Source organism: Oncorhynchus mykiss, chromosome 23 (genome assembly GCF_013265735.2).
Source record: "Oncorhynchus mykiss isolate Arlee chromosome 23, USDA_OmykA_1.1, whole genome shotgun sequence".
Lineage (NCBI taxonomy): Eukaryota > Metazoa > Chordata > Actinopteri > Salmoniformes > Salmonidae > Oncorhynchus > Oncorhynchus mykiss.
Genome location: NC_048587.1, coordinates 35,974,554 through 35,991,553, shown reverse-complemented (window position 1 = coordinate 35,991,553; position 17,000 = coordinate 35,974,554). Strand labels below are relative to the sequence as shown.

Below are 17,000 nucleotides of genomic sequence, written 5' to 3'. Positions count from 1 at the left end.
TCACAAAATAGATGGCGACATGAGGGAGGAAAATTATGTGGATATATTGAAGCAACTTCTCAAGACATCAGTCTGGAAGATAAAGCTTGGTCGCAAATGGGTCTTCCAAATGGACAATGACCCCAAGCATACTTCCAAAGTTGTCAAGGTATTGGAGTGGCCATCACAAAGCCCTGACCTCAATCCCATAGAACATTTGTGGGCAGAAATTTGCAAGCAATGAGGCCTACAAACCTGGCTCAGTTACTGTCACATCTGCTCCTGCTACACCCTCTGGTGTTCATCCGGGGTCTTCTTGACCTGCAGTTACTCCCCCTGTACACTCTCCCTCTCTGTGTGATTGTGTGGTTGGAGCCAGGTGTGCTGGAGTCAGAGCAGATCCCTACCAGCTGCAACTCATTCCATAATCAAGATCTCTTCAAATACTCAGTCCTGCCACTTCCCCTCTGCCAGATCGTAATCTCTGCTCAGTCAGTTCACGATTCTAGCCATTTATGATTATTCAAGATCCTGTTACTCTGCTGTGCCTGTTTCCCTGCCTGACACCGTTTATCCTCTCATTGCAGTTACCGCTCTGTCTCTGGCTCCTGTCTCCTCTTCCACATCTCACCACCCAACCTTGCTCTGGATTTTACTCACCACCACTGCCTTGGATTCCCCACAGAACCTGTTTACCCTGTTCTACTCAGCTAACTCCAACCTCCGTCTCTACATCTGGTTTTTCTGCAACTCATCCAAGCTTCTCCGGATCTGCACTCCATATCTCCCAGTGTAACAATAAATATTTTGGTTCATTCATCCCTGTTTCCTCATCTGAGTCTGCTCTTGTGTTCCCCTGTGTCGCTCCGCTTAACAGTACGATCTGGCCCAGAGATGAACCCAGCAGACTCCACTACTCTTCACCAAAGTATTGTTGGTCAAGGCGGCCTATTTGAGCAACATGACCAAGCCCTGAAAGCCCTACTGGAGAACATCAAGGAGTTTTCACGGACCCTGTCTGACCTACAGGTCCAAACCTCCGCCCAGAGTTCACAACCGTCTCAAGTCCCTCTTCTCCACCCCGAGAGCCTTTTGTTCTGACTCCTGAGCGCTATGATGGTAATCTTGGCGCTTGCAGAGCCTTTCTTGTGCAATGTTCACTAGTATTTGAGCAACAGCCCTACTCTTATGCTAGTGAACGAGCCAATATGTATTTTTTGATTGGCTGCCTTTGTGGAGCAGCTCTTTCCTGGGCCACTGCTTGTGGGAGAGACAGTCACCTATCTGCTTCTCCTAAGGTGGATTCACAGATGAGATGAGGAAGGTCTTCGACAACCCTGTCTGTGGAAAGGATGCCGCTAAATGACTTCTGTCCCTTCGGCAAGGCTCCCAGAGTGTGGCCGAAATGGCATGTGAGTTCCGCACCCTCGCTGCAGAGAGCGGCTGGAATGACCGAGGCCCTTCAGGGAGTATTCCGGAACGCACTCACTGAGACCCTCAAAGATGAGTTGGTGTCCAGAGAGGAGCCTGATGGACTTGATGAACTAATTTTTCTCACTATCCGCATTGACAACCGTCTCTGTGAGCGTCGGAGGGAGAGGGGAGGTAGGGTTGCATGTCCCATAATATCTGCTTCAGTGCCTCCAGGCATGTTGTAATCCTGTACCCATGCAGCTCGGCCTGACCCGTCTATCTCCAGAGGAGAGGTAGAGGCGTATCAGTACTAGGAGCTGTCTTTATTATGGCCAGGTTGGTCACCTGGTCTCCACTTGTTCCCTGTGTCCAGCAAAAGAGGGGGCTCAGCAGTAGTGGGGAATATACTTTTGAGCCAAATCGCCTGCCCATCATCTCCCAGACCCCTGCTTGAGGCCAATCTTGTGTGGCAGAACCAGGCTTTTCCTCTGCCTGCTCTCATCGATTCAGGTGCCGACGAGAGCTTTCTGGACCGAGGGTTCGTTAGGACTGGGGCTTCTGGAATGCACTGGGGTGCAGACAAGGCAGGAGGAAGGGCAGATTGTAGACAATTAGAATGACAAAATGTACTCCAAGTAGTTACCCTTTCGGTAGACCAGTCAAACTGTGGGTTGTGTAGCTTTAACCATGGATGACCCAGAACCAGAGATGAGTGAGAACAGTCGATTATGTGAAAACTGATCTTTTCCTGGTGATTTCCAGAGAGACACAGGATAACAGGGACAGTTCTCTCCAAAACACGGAAGAGTAGTTTTCCATTGACAGCGTTGGCATCCAGAGGTGAATCGAATGAAACAGTGTCCAGACCCAACTGATTGTCTTCTGTTCCTCCAGAATATCACAGTCTAGCTCCTGTATTCAGTAAGCCCCACACCCCATCTCTGCAGCCTCATTGGCCTTTCGACTGTGCTATCGAGCTTCAGCCTGGAGCTCCTCTCCCTAGTAGCAGGTTGTATAACCTCTCTCGCCCCGAGCAAGAAGCCATGGAAGAATACATCCAGGACTCCCTGGCTGTCGGACATATCAGGCCTTCTTCTTCTCCGGTGGGAGCTGGGGTTTTCTTTGTCAAGAAGAAGGATGAGTCACTGAGGCCATGGATAGACTTCCGTGGGTTGAATAGCATCACTGTCAGGAACAAGTATCCCTTGTCACTTATCAGTGCTGCTTTTGCCCCCCTCCATGGTGTCACAGTGTTTACTAAACTTGACCTCCGGAATGCCTACCTACTTTAAATTGCCTGAACAGCACCAGAATATAAAGATTAAATATATTTTCAATAAAGATTTGCCTAGCTCCGTGGAGATCCTAGGAACCGCAAGAGTGTCATGTCCACTCCCGCTCCGGGGCTTGACTTCACTGGTCTACTAATCACCGGTCCTGGCAACCCATCTTTACGCACACCTGGCAACCATCATTACGCACACCTGCGTCTCATCAGTCACACCTCGACTTCATTACTCCATTGATTACTTACCCTATATATAGCACTATTTTGTTATCAGTCTCAGATGGTATTGTTTTTGTTTCTATGTCAGACGCTTCTCTTGTTTTGTATCGCGCCATGTTCGTTATTATTAAACTCACTAACTGCACCTGCATCCTGAGTCCCTGCGTCTGTTACAAAAAGTTAACCAATCCTGTGAACGGATTAGGCAACATAGGTGTCTATACTTCAACAGCAAAGTTAGATAACGTTTCTGAAGTTGGGCCTTGTTAACATAAAGGGAGTTTTAGTGGCTTCCTTTCCTCTTTACCGTAGCCACTGCCCTATCCTGAAGCGGGATTGTTTCGTACGCATACAGTCCACACTCAAGGTTTCCAAACGGCAAAAACATTAAATGCGATCCAGGGATATGGTGCAACAAAAAGGTTTATTCTTCTTATATCTAACAAAAAAATTATTCTCCAATCAACTTAAATCATAGATTACTTGACATGGAAAATACATAATATGACCTGTCTGTATGGTCAAAAATACTATACCGCTCCCACGTCTAGCTAAGACTCCTCCCCCCACCCGATGGCCCTTTTGTGGCTGTTTATTTACCACCACAGACAGATGCTGGCACTAAGACCGCACTCAGTCAGCTGTATAAGGAAAGAAGCAAACAGGAAACCACTCACCCAGAGGCGGAGACGTTAATGCAGGGAAATTTAAATCAGTTCAACCAAATTTATATCAACATGTTAAATGTGCAACCAGAGGGAAAAAATTCTAGATCACCTGTACTCAACACACAGAGACGCGTACAAAGCTCTCCCTCGCCCTCCATTTGGTAAATCTGACCACAACTCTATCCTCCTGATTCCTGCTTACAAGCAAACATTTAAGCAGGAAGCACCAGTGACTCTATAAAAAAAAGTGGTAAGATGAAGCAGATGCTAAACTACAGGACTGTTTTGCGATCACAGACTGGAACATGTTCCGGGATTCTTCCGATGGCATTGAGGAGTACACCACATCAGTCACTGGCTTTATCAATAAGTGCATCGAGGACCGCACAGTGACTGTAAGTACATACCCCAACCAGAAGCCATGGATTACAAGCAACATTCGCAATGAGCTAAAGGGTAGAGCTGCCGCTTTCAAGGTGCGGGACTCTAACCCGGAAGCTTACAAGAAATCCTGCTATGCCCTGCGACGAACCAACAAACAGGCAAAGCATCAATACAGGGCTAAGATTGAATCATACTACACCGTCTCCGACGCTCGTCTTATGTGGCAGGGCTTGCAAACTATTACAGACTACAAAGGGAAGCACAGCCGCAAGCTGCCCAGTGACACGGGCATGCCAGACGAGCTAAATCACTATGCTCACTTTGAGGCAAGCAACACTGAGGCATGCATGAGAGCATCAGCTGTTCCGGACAACTGTGTGATCACCCTCTCAATAGCCGACGTGAGTAAGACCTTTAAGCAGGTCAACATACACAAGGCTGCGGGGCCAGACAGATTATCAGGACGTGTGCTCCGGGCATGTGCTGACCAACTGGCAGGTGTCTTCACTGACATTTTCAACATGTCCCTGATTGAGTCTGTAATACCAACATGTTTTAATCAGACCACCATAGTCCCTGTGCTCAAGAACACAAAGGCAACCTGCCTAAATGACTACAGACTCGTAGCACTCATGTTCGTAGCCATGAAGTGCTTTGAAATGCCTTTAATGGCTCACATCAACACCATTATCCCAGAAACCCTAGACCCACCCCAATTTGCATACCGCCCAAACAGATCCACAGATGATGCAATCTATTTTGCACTCCACACTGCCCTTTCCCACCTGGACAAAAGGAACACTTATGTGAGATTGCTATTCATTGACTACAGATCAGCGTTCAACACTATAGTACCCTCAAAGCTCATCACTAAGCTAAGGATCCTGGGACTAAACAGCTCCATCTGCAACTGGATCGCGGACTTCCTGACGGGCCGCACCCAGGTGGTAGGGTAGGTAGCAACACATCTGCCACGCTGATCCTCAACACTGGAGCTCCACAGGGGTGCGTTCTCAGTCCCCTCCTGTACTCCCTGTTCACCAATGAATGCATGGCCATGCACGACTACATCATTAAGTTTGCAGACGACACAAAAGTAGGCAAAAGTAGGCCTGATCACCGACAACAACGAGACGAGGAGGTCAGAGACCTGGCCGCGTGGTGCCGGAATAACAACCTATCCCTCAATGTAACCAAGACTAAGGAGATTATTGTGGACTACAGGAAAAGGAGGACCGAGAACGCCCCCATTCTCACTGACGGGGCTGTAGTGGAGCAGGTTGAGAGCTTCACGTTACTCGGTGTCCACATCAACAACAAACTAGAACGGTCCAAACACACCAAGACAGTCGTGAAGAGGGCACGACAAAGCCTATTCCCCTCAGGAAACTAAAAAGTTTTGTCATGGGTCCTGAGATCCTCAAAAGGTTCTACAGCTGCAACATCGAGAGCATCCTGACTGGTTGCAAGGCACTACAGAGCCATTACTACAGGTAGTGCGTACGGCCCAGTACATCAGTGGGGCTAAGCTGCCTGTCATCCAGGACCTCTACACCAGGCAGTGTCAGAGGAAGGCCCTAAAAATTGTCAAAGACCCCAGCCACCCCAGTCATAGACTGTTCTATCTACTACCGCATGGCAAGCGGTACCGGAGTGCCAAGTCTAGGACAAAAAGGCTTCTCAACAGTTTTTATCCCCAAGCCATAAGACTCCTGAACAGGTAATCAAATGGATACCCGGACTATTTGCATTGTGTGCCCCCCCCAACCCCTCTTTTTACGCTGTTGCTACTCTCTGTTTATCATATATGCAAAGTCACTTTAACTATACATTCATGTACATACTACCTCAATTGGGCTGACCAACCGTTGCTCCCGCACATTGGCTAACCGGGCTATCTGCATTGTGTCCCGCCAACCCCTCTTTTACGTTACTGCTACTCTCTGGTCATCATATATGCATAGTCACACCATATCTACATGTACATGCTACCTCAATCAGCCTGACTAACCGGTGTCTGTATGTAGCCTCGCTACTTTTATAGCCTCGCTACTGTATATAGCCTGTCTTTTTACTGTTGTTTTATTTCTTTACTTACCTATTGTTCACTTAACACCTTTTTTTGCACTATTGGTTAGAGCCTGTAAATAAGCATTTCACTGTAAGGTCTACCTGTTGTATTCGGCGCACGTGACAAATTAGCTTTGATTTGATTTGAACTTCCTGCCTTTAACACACCTACAGTACAATGAATGGACAAGAGGGGGGGGCAGAAACACACTAACAACAAATGAATACATCTCAATCAGGTAAATATAAATCATAAAGGTACCTAATATTTCATCATATACATTCATATTTAATTTATTACACTAACGTACATGGGAGCTCTGTATGTTCTGTCTTTTATACAAATATGTCCAAATCGGCACTAACATACCGGCCCCTAATTGTTAACTGCACTGAATGCACAACAATTACTTAATATTCAAACATAGAGCCAATACACAAATCATTATACACCAGATAACTATTACAGTTCATAGCTATATACAAATATACAAGGTCCCATATAGGAAAGGAGTCCATAGATCTCAGTCTGAGTTGAAGTGTTCAGGTGTTCAACTTCCAAAAATGTAAAGAGTTTGACGCCCAAAAATGTATGACTACGACATCAAAGAATAAGAGTACGACATGCACGAATAAGAAGGGATACATGATTCAAAGATGGAGCACTGTGTGTGTATGTACAGTGCCTTGCGAAAGTATTCGGCCCCCTTGAACTTTGCGACCTTTTGCCACATTTCAGGCTTCAAACATAAAGATATAAAACTGTATTTTTTTGTGAAGAATCAACAAGTGGGACACAATCATGAAGTGGAACAACATTTATTGCATCTTTCAAACTTTTTTAACAAATCAAAAACTGAAAAATTGGGCGTGCAAAATTATTCAGCCCCCTTAAGTTAATACTTTGTAGCGCCACCTTTTGCTGCGATTACAGCTGTAAGTCCCTTGGGGTATGTCTCTATCAGTTTTGCACATCGAGAGACTGACATTTTTTCCCATTCCTCCTTGCAAAACAGCTCGAGCTCAGTGAGGTTGGATGGAGAGCATTTGTGAACAGCAGTTTTCAGTTCTTTCCACAGATTCTCGATTGGATTCAGGTCTGGACTTTGACTTGGCCATTCTAACACCTGGATATGTTTATTTTTGAACCATTCCATTGTAGATTTTGCTTTATGTTTTGGATCATTGTCTTGTTGGAAGACAAATCTCCGTCCCAGTCTCAGGTCTTTTGCAGACTCCATCAGGTTTTCTTCCAGAATGGTCCTGTATTTGGCTCCATCCATCTTCCCATCAATTTTAACCATCTTCCCTGTCCCTGCTGAAGAAAAGCAGGCCCAAACCATGATGCTGCCACCACCATGTTTGACAGTGGGTATGGTGTGTTCAGGGTGATGAGCTGTGTTGCTTTTACGCCAAACATAACGTTTTGCATTGTTGCCAAAAAGTTCAATTTTGGTTTCATCTGACCAGAGCACCTTCTTCCACATGTTTGGTGTGTCTCCCAGGTGGCTTGTGGCAAACTTTAAACAACACTTTTTATGGATATCTTTAAGAAATGGCTTTCTTCTTGCCACTCTTCCATAAAGGCCAGATTTGTGCAATATACGACTGATTGTTGTCCTATGGACAGAGTCTCCCACCTCAGCTGTAGATCTCTGCAGTTCATCCAGAGTGATCATGGGCCTCTTGGCTGCATCTCTGATCAGTCTTCTCCTTGTATGAGCTGAAAGTTTAGAGGGACGGCCAGGTCTTGGTAGATTTGCAGTGGTCTGATACTCCTTCCATTTCAATATTATCGCTTGCACAGTGCTCCTTGGGATGTTTAAAGCTTGGGAAATATTTTTGTATCCAAATCCGGCTTTAAACTTCTTCACAACAGTATCTCGGACCTGCCTGGTGTGTTCCTTGTTCTTCATGATGCTCTCTGCGCTTTTAACGGACCTCTGAGACTATCACAGTGCAGGTGCATTTATACGGAGACTTGATTACACACGGGTGGATTGTATTTATCATCATTAGTCATTTAGGTCAATATTGGATCATTCAGAGATCCTCACTGAACTTCTGGAGAGAGTTTACTGCACTGAAAGTAAAGGGGCTGAATAATTTTGCACACCCAATCTTTCAGTTTTTGATTTGTTAAAAAAGTTTGAAATATCCAATAAATGTCGTTCCACTTCATGATTGTGTCCCACTTGTTGTTGATTCTTCACAAGAAAATACAGTTTTATATCTTTATGTTTGAAGCCTGAAATGTGGCAAAAGGTCGCAAAGTTCAAGGGGGCCGAATACTTTCGCAAGGCACTGTATGTGTGTGTATCTCACTCCACCGCCTCAAGGAGCAGACAGAGTTTATTGATAGGTCTCTGTAAGGTATTGGTCTTGGTCTTAACCATGACGCTCCTGACAAGACCATTGACCCCTGGCAAAGCCTCCACCACACGCCCCATTAGCTAAGAGTTCCTTGGGGTGGTGTCATCGACGATGACAACAAGGTCACCAGGACTGAAGTTTCTCTTAGTTTTGTTCCACTTGTTCCGGTCCTGCATGAGTAGAAGATACTCCTTGATCCATCTCTTCCAGAAGAGGTCAGTGATATATTGTACTTGCTTCCATCTCCTTCGTGAGTATAGGTTGCTTCTCTGAAATAGTCCTGGTGGCAGGACTGGCTTTGCTTTCAGATGGAGCAGATGGTTCGGATTCAGAGATTCTAGATCATTAGGGTCATTTGTTACAGTTGTAATTGGTCTGTCGTTCATAATCGCCTCAACTTCACACAATGTCAAGATCTAGGGGTCTTAACAAAATAATACAAAACGATGCGCTATTACCATCAAGTATTCTCACGGCTTGCTAGAACATTGTGAACTGCAGTGGCATAGTGGTCTAAGCAGTGCGCTCCGGCTCTGCACCATGGAAAATAAGAGCACCTCCTCCCAGCTGCCCACTGCAATGAGGCTAGGAAACACTGTCACCACCAATAAATCTACGATAATCGATAATTTCAATAAGCCTTTCTCTACGGCTGGCCATGCTTTCCTCCTGGCTACCCCAACCCCAGCCAACAGCTCCGCACCACCCACAGCAACTTGTCAAAGCCTCCCCAGCTTCTCATTCACCCAAATCCAGATAGCTGATGTTCTGAAAGAGCTGCAAAACCCATGGACCCATGAAAATCAGCTGGGCTAGACAATCTGGACCCTTCTTTCTAAAACTACCCGCCGCCATTGTTACAACCCCTATTACTAGTCTGTTCAACCTCTCTTTCGTATCGTCCGAGATCCTAAAGATTGGAAAGCTGACACGGTCATCCCCCTCTTCAAAGGGGGTGATACTCTAGACCCAAACTGTTACAGATCTATATCCAACCTGCCCTTCCTTTCTAAAGTCTTTGAAACCCAAGATAACAAACAGATCACTGACCATTTCTAATCCCACCGTACCTTCTCTGAGGTGAAATCCGGTTTCCGAGCTGGTCACGGGTGCACCTCAGCCACGCTCAAGGTACTAAATGATATCATAACAGCCATCGATAAAAGACAGTACTGTGCAGCCGTCTTCATCGACCTGGCCAAGGCTTTCGACTCTGTCAATCACCGTATTCTTATTGGCAGACTCAACAGCCTTGGTTTCTCAAATGACTGCCTCGTCTGGTTCACCAACTACTTCTCAGAGTTCAGTTTGTCAAATCAGAGGGCCTGTTGTCCGGACCTCTGGCAGTCTCTATGGGGGCACCACAGGGTTTAATTCTTGGGCCGACTCTTTTCTCTGTATATGTCAATAATGTTGCTCTTGCTGTGGGTGATTCCTTGATCCAGCTCACCTTGATCTCACTATCCTGTATATATCTGGCCCTTCTTTGGACACTGTGTTAATAGACCTCCAAACGAGCTTCAATCTCATACAACACTCCTTCCGTGGCCTACAACTGCTCTTAAACGTAAGTAAAACTAAATGCATGCTCTTCAACCGATCGCTGCCCACCCGTCTCGCATCACTACTCTGGACGGTTCTTAGAAAATTCAAAATTAAATCTAGAATCGGCTTCCTATTTCGCAACAAAGCATCCATCACTCACGCTGCCAAACATACCCTCGTAAAACTGACTATCCTACCAATCCTCAACTTTGGCGATGTTGTTTACAAAATAGCCTCCAACACTCCACTCAGCAAATTGGATGCAGTCTATCACAGTGCCATCCTTTTTTGTCACCAAAGCCCCATATACCACCTACCACTACGACCTGTATGCTTTGTACCCAATGGCTCCAGGTCATCTATGAGTCTTTGCTAGGTAAGGATCAACCTTATCTCAGCTCACTGGTCACCATAACAACACCCACCCGTAGCACTCGCTCCAGGAGGTATCTCACTGGTCATCCCCAAAGCCAACACCTTCCAGTTCTCTGCTGTCAATGACTGGAACGAATTGCAAAAATCGCTGAAGTTGGAGACTTATATCTCCCTCACTAACTTTAAGCATCAGCTATCTGAGCAGCTTACCGATTGCTGCAGCTGTACACAGTCCATCTGCAGATAGCCCATCCAACTACCTACCTCATCTCCATATTGTTTTTATTTACTTTTTTTGCTCTTTTTTGCACACCAGTATTTCTACTTGCACATCATCCTCTGCACATCTATCACTCCAGTGTTAATTTGCTAAATTGTAATTACTTTGCTACTATTGGCCTATTTATTGCCTTACCTCCTTACTCCATTTGCACACACTGTATATAGATTTTTATATTGTGTTATTGACTGTACTTTTGTTTATCCCATGTGTTACTTTGTGTTGTTGTTTTTGTCGCACTGCTTTGCTTGATCTTGGCCAGGTCGCAGTTGTAAATGAGAACTTGTTCTCAACTGGCCTACCTGGTTAAATAAATGTGAAATATATATATTTTTTAATTCCATGCTGTTATTGATGTCACGTTAGCGTAGCATCTTAGCGTAGCATCTTCGTTAACATGCTACGCTAACCTAACATCAATCACAGCGGCTGGATTGCTTATGCAGCACTCCATGCTCCTGTGGACAGTTACAATGCTGATGGGCCATGCTTCTGCTGACTTCAATCTAACAATGTCACAGTTTGATCAGGCTCTATGGGGTTTTATATACACTGTGAGACCAAGGTGAGTTGATCAGAGAGGTTCTGTCACGCACACGCACACACCAACACACACCCCACTCACACACGAAAATACACACATACTGGTAGCCTTGTGTTTGTGAGGAGCAAGATTATTTGAACTAATTTGACATTGAGAGTGCCAATGTAGCATCAGTATTGGGTGACACTAAGAACAGTTGGTCTAAAGGCTGGTATCTTATGGGTATGGGAAGTTCACATGAAACACTGAGACATTAAAAAAGCTTCTCAAGTGTGTAATTTCCACTTTAAAATGTCAGACTTGATATATCCTAACTAAAATTGTATTCACCCCATACAAAAATATACATTTATTATAATCCACATATAATTCACAATTTCTGTTGCTGCATGAATATTTTCCTGCTGTGAGAAACTGGTCAAATTAAGATAGCACTAAGGTGTACTAAGGTTTGACTGGTTTGGAAACCTGCCATTTGACGCAGGGAAATAAACTGAATTGGTTCAATAACCTGAATTAGTGATGAGTGTCGGCTGAGAGAACATTGTTTTTTGTAGTTGTTCTGACACGCTATGCGTAATCAGTGTGCTTTGATGACAAAGATGTTGATCTAGACCGTGGGTAGTCCTGGGAATCTGTCCACTCATACATGCTCACTGGTGTGTGGCCTCTTATCAGCTGGACACACGTATACATCACACACACACACACACACACACACACTAGCACAAAGCAGTGGACAGCTGAAGTCAACATAGTGTATCAGAGGCTCAATCAGACCTTATCACAGAGCCTTTGGCTGAATGTGTGTGTGTGTGTGTGTGTGTGTGTGTGTGTGTGTGTGTGTGTGTGTGTGTGTGTGTGTGTGTGTGTGTGTGTGTGTGTGTGTGTGTGTGTGTGTGTGTGTGTGTGTGTGTGTGTGTGTCTGTGTGTGTCATACAGCTGGCACCTGGGTGCCGGTGGGCATGGACAGCCCTTCCAACCATAACATGGCTTTTGTGTGTGTTCCGTCTAAGCGAATGACAGGCACAAACACAACTGATGAAGGGATTCATCTTTCTCTTGATGCCCCTACGGTCACATGCGCACACAAACACACGCACTAATTAATCCTCTCCTCAGCTGTGTGTGCATGTGTGTGTGTGTTTGTGTGTGTGTTAGTAGGTCAGACAGAGCAAGACGTTAAGAGATCAAAAAGTCCCAGCCTGCCCCTCTTCGCTATTTCTCACACACAACTTTCATCTCCATGTTTCTGCAATGTTCTCATAAACGTTCTTTCAGCAAATCGAGACACACAGAATTCATCTCTATGCATGTTTCTGTTTGTTTTTTTAAAGCATTTTTGGATCAAAACCATGCAAAAGTACTTGAAGGGAATCAAGACACACTAGATGCATTGTAATTCAGGTTTGAGCCAAGCAGAAGTGTGCTCTGTGCTCTCCTTCCATGTCATTGTAAGATAATATATTTGTCAGATAAGATATGTGCAACATGGAGATCTCGAGATCATATTGGCCATGTGAGGAAAGTTGTTTATTTATACTAGATTTGATAAAATCTCAGTAAATGACAGATGACTGATGATAAAGATAATGTATACCCAGCCAGGAATACTTACTGTGTGTGTATGAGGGCGTCTATGAGCTAGTACGTGCATGCATGATCTGTGTGTGTTTACACTAGAACAGCCTAGCCTTTCAGTTTATAAGTACCCACTAGAGAATGTTGCCGAGTGTCCCCTTTAGCATACAGTATGCATCAGATGCATATCAACCCGCAAGGTGCAGCAAGCATACAGTTGAAGTCGGAAGTTTACATACACTTAGGTTGGAGTTATTAAAATGCGTTTTTCAAGCACTTCAACCACAGTTTTGGCAAGTCGGGTTAGGACATCTACTTTGTGCATGACACAAGTCATTTTTCCAACAATTGTTTATAGACAGATCATTTCACTTATAATTCACTTGTATCACAATTCCAGTGGGTCAGAAGTTTACATACACTAATTTGACTGTGCCTTTAAACAGCTTGGAAAATTCCAGAAAATTATGTCATGGCTTTAGAAGCTTCTGATAGGCTAATTGACATAATTTGAGTCAATTTGACTTGTACCTGTGGATGTATTTCAAGGCCTACCTTCAAACTCAGTGCCTCTTTGCTTGGCATCATGGGAAAATCTAAAGAAATCAGCCAAAACCTCAGAAAAAAATGGTAGACCTCCACAAGTGTGGTTCGTCCTTGAGAGCAATTTCCAAATTCCTGAAGGTACCACGTTCATCTGTACATACAATAGTACGCAAGTATAAACACCATGGGACCACGCAGCCATCATACCCCTCAGGAAGGAGGAAGTTCTGTCTCCTAGAGATGAATGTACTTTGGTGCGAAAAGTGCAAATCAATCCCAGAACAACAGCAAAGGACCTTGTGAAGATGCTGGAGATAACGGGTACAAAAGTATCTCTATCCACAGTAATATGAGTCCTATATTGACATATCCTGAAAGGCCGCTCAGCAAAGAAGAAGCCACTGCTCAAAAACCGCCATAAAAAAGCACATCGGGACAAAGATCGTACTTTTTGGAGAAATGTCCTCTGGTCTGATGAAAAAAAAATAGAACAGTTTGGCCATAATAACCATTGTTATGTTTGGAGGAAAAAGGTGGAGGCTTGCAAGCCGAAGAACACCATCCCAACCGTGAAGCACGGGGGTGGCAGCATCATGTTGTGGGGGTGCTTTGCTGCAGGATTGGCTGGTGCACTTAACAAAATAGATGGCATCATGAGGGGGGAAAATTACGTGGATATATTGAAGCAACATCTCAAGACATCAGTCAGGAAGTTAAAGCTTGGTCGCAAATGGGTCTTCCAAATGTACAATGACTCCAAGCATACTTCCAAAGTTGTGGCAAAACGGCTTAAGGACAACAAAGTTAAGGTATTCGAGTGGCCATCACAAAGCCTTGACTTCAATCCTATATAAAATGTGTGGACAGAACTGAGAGAGTGTGTGCGAGCAAGGAGGCCTTATAAACCTGACTCAGTTACACCAGCTCTGTCAGGAGGAATGGGACAAAATTCACCCAACTTATTGTGGGAAGCTTGTGGAAGGCTACCCGAAACATTTGACCCAAGTTAATCAATTTAAAGGAAATGCTACCAAATACTAATTGAGTGTATGTAAACTTCTGACCCACTGGGAATGTGATGAAAGAAACAAAAGCTGAAATAAATCATTCTCTCTACTATTATTCTGACATTTAACATTCTTAAAATCAAGTGGTGATCCTAACTGACATAAAACAGGGATTTTTTTCTAGGATAAAATGTCAGGAATTGTGAAAAACTGAGTTTAAATGTATTTGGCTACGGTGAATGTAAAATCCCGACTTCAATTGTAAGCACCAATGCTTGATAATTAGTGCATAAACTATTATAAAGGATTAATTGCATGAAGGAATATTTGAAATATTTGTGGAAATATATTCCAAAATATCCCGTTACAGCTTCTTTTGACAAATTGAAACAAATAATAATATAATAATATAACTAGCCAGGTGGACAGTTTAAATTATTTGCTGTTTTCCTAAATAAAACCACTAGTGCATAAACAATTTTAAAGGATGATTTTAGAAAATAAATAGCATATTTTCATTTTATGTTTATTATTTTACTCGTTTTTGCTTAATAGCCAGAGTGGTCATGTGCTGAATGCATGGACAGCGTGGATATTCTTTAAAAAAGTTACATTTGGAAATAGAGCTGCACCTCTTGATTTATGAGGATTATTTGACTAAGGTATGTAATAGAAACTGCAGAATTTGCTCTTTCTGGTACTATATTGAAATCAAAATGTTTTACCTGCATGTGATTCGATAAAGTGATGATCCTTTCCCTGCATCTGTAAATTACAGATCTCTTCATATACAATTTGATAGGCCTGATAGTGTCACCCATTAGATTATTGTCCATGTAATCTTGTCTATAGGCTATCTCTTATTATGTGTGAAATTTGTTTTTGTATAGTTTAGGTGTAGTTCCGATGGGCCGGCTGTGCAGGCTGACTGGCTTCATTTGTTTCCCGCTCATCAAGTTGGATAGAGTCAAGGATACAGTATGTTTTGCCTTATTCTAAAGGCCTACTGTAACACATAGCATGTTTTAAATTAAATGAGTAAGTTACAGTGAATAAAACAAATTATTAACATGAGCGCCAATGCTGATGAATAGGCATAACACAAACTCATCATTACATTACTGTTGTTTTAAATTAAATCAACCTCTTCACCCTCTTTATCATTCAGTTAGGCCTAATTTAAATTAGATTGTAAAGTAACTTGCACATTTATTGCCCATCCATCCATTTGTTATTCATTCAGTGGGCTAGCATCGTTCCATTCGCTGGATAGAGTCAATGATATGTGTTGCATTATTCTAAAGGTCTACTGCAACATGTAGCATGTTTTTGTTTCCCTTACAATACATTTGATTAGTAATAGAGTTATAGTAAATAAAACAGTCACTAACAGCTTATTTGTACAAAGTAAAATGTAAAAGAGAATGGTATCAACCGCCATGACGCGCAGTCAAATTATTTGCTGCTGATAAATAGGCATAACACAAACTCATCATTACACTATTGTCATTCTAAATTAAGTCAACCTCTTCACCCTCCTTATCATTCAGTTAGGCCTAATTTATATTCAATTGTGAAGTAAGGTGCACAATTATCGCCCATTGCTGATCCTCAACACTGGGGCCCCTCAGGGGTGTGTGCTTAGTCCCCTCCTATACTCCCTGTTCACCCATGACTGCGTGGTCAAACATGACTCCAACACCATCATTAAGTTTGCTGATGACACAACAGTAGGCCTGATCACCGACAACGATGAGACAGCCTATAGGGAGGAGGTCAGAGACCTGGCAGTGTGGTGCCAGGATAACAACCTCTCCCTCAATGTGAGCTAGACAAAGGAGCTGATCGTGGACTACAGGAAAATGAGGGCCAAAAAGGCCCCCATTAACATCAACGGGGCTGTAGTGGAGCGGGTCGAGAGTTTCAAGTTCCTTGGTGTCCACATAACCAACAAACTAACATAGTCCAAGCACACCAACACAGATGTGAATAGGGCACGACAAAACCTATTCCCCCTCAGGAGACTGAAAAGATTTGGCATGGGTCCTTAGATCCTCAAAAGGTTTTAGAGCTGTACCATCGAGAGCATCCTGACGGGTTGCATCAGCTTATGAAATGGCTTCCAATTCTATTTGCATGGAATGCTGCTGCTACTCTCTGTTATTATCTATGGATAGTCACTTTAATAACTCTACCTACATGTACATATTACCTCGACACTGGTGCCCCTGCACATTGACTCTGTACCGGAACGTACCCCCGCACATTGACTCTGTATCGGTACCCCCTGTATATAGCCCCGGTATTGTTTTATTTACTGCTGCTCTTTAATAATTTGTTATTCTTATCTCTTTAAAACTCTATTGTTGGTTTAAGGGCTTGTAAGTAAGCATTTAACTGTAAGGTCTACTACACCTGTTGTATTCAGCGCATCTGACAAATAACATTTGTTTGATTTTGATTTGATTTAACAACCCAGTAACTAGCCTTGCACAAGCCTTGGCAGGAGCAGGAGCTTATCTCCTGTTTCTGTAGCGTGAGGCAGCTGATGTACAAGTACACCCTTTGGACAGGAAGCATGGCCCAGGAAGTTCAACCAAACACTGCAGACAGTTCATCCAAAAATGGGAATTACACTGAAAAAATGGCATCTCAATAATTACCAACCAATGTCTCCAAATTATGGACCAAAGCTTTTAAATGGAAAAGAGAGAAATGTTTAGAAAAG

At 43.6% G+C, this 17,000-nt stretch overlaps 1 protein-coding gene across 2 annotated transcripts in view; it reads left to right on the top strand.

Annotated features, from left to right (window-relative positions):
- Window positions 1-17,000, top strand: part of LOC110502661 (golgin subfamily A member 7B) — a 50,365-nt gene that overhangs the window by 22,905 nt on the left and 10,460 nt on the right. The window contains exon 4 of one of the 2 annotated variants that reach the window (XM_021580871.2): window positions 567-3,718. The exons of the other annotated variant lie outside the window; for it this stretch is intronic. Within the exon in view, the coding sequence (XP_021436546.2) occupies window positions 567-935 (369 nt within the window). The 3' untranslated portion in view covers window positions 936-3,718. Of the gene's footprint in view, window positions 1-566; window positions 3,719-17,000 lie in introns of those variants that run through there. 2 annotated transcript variants of the gene reach the window in all.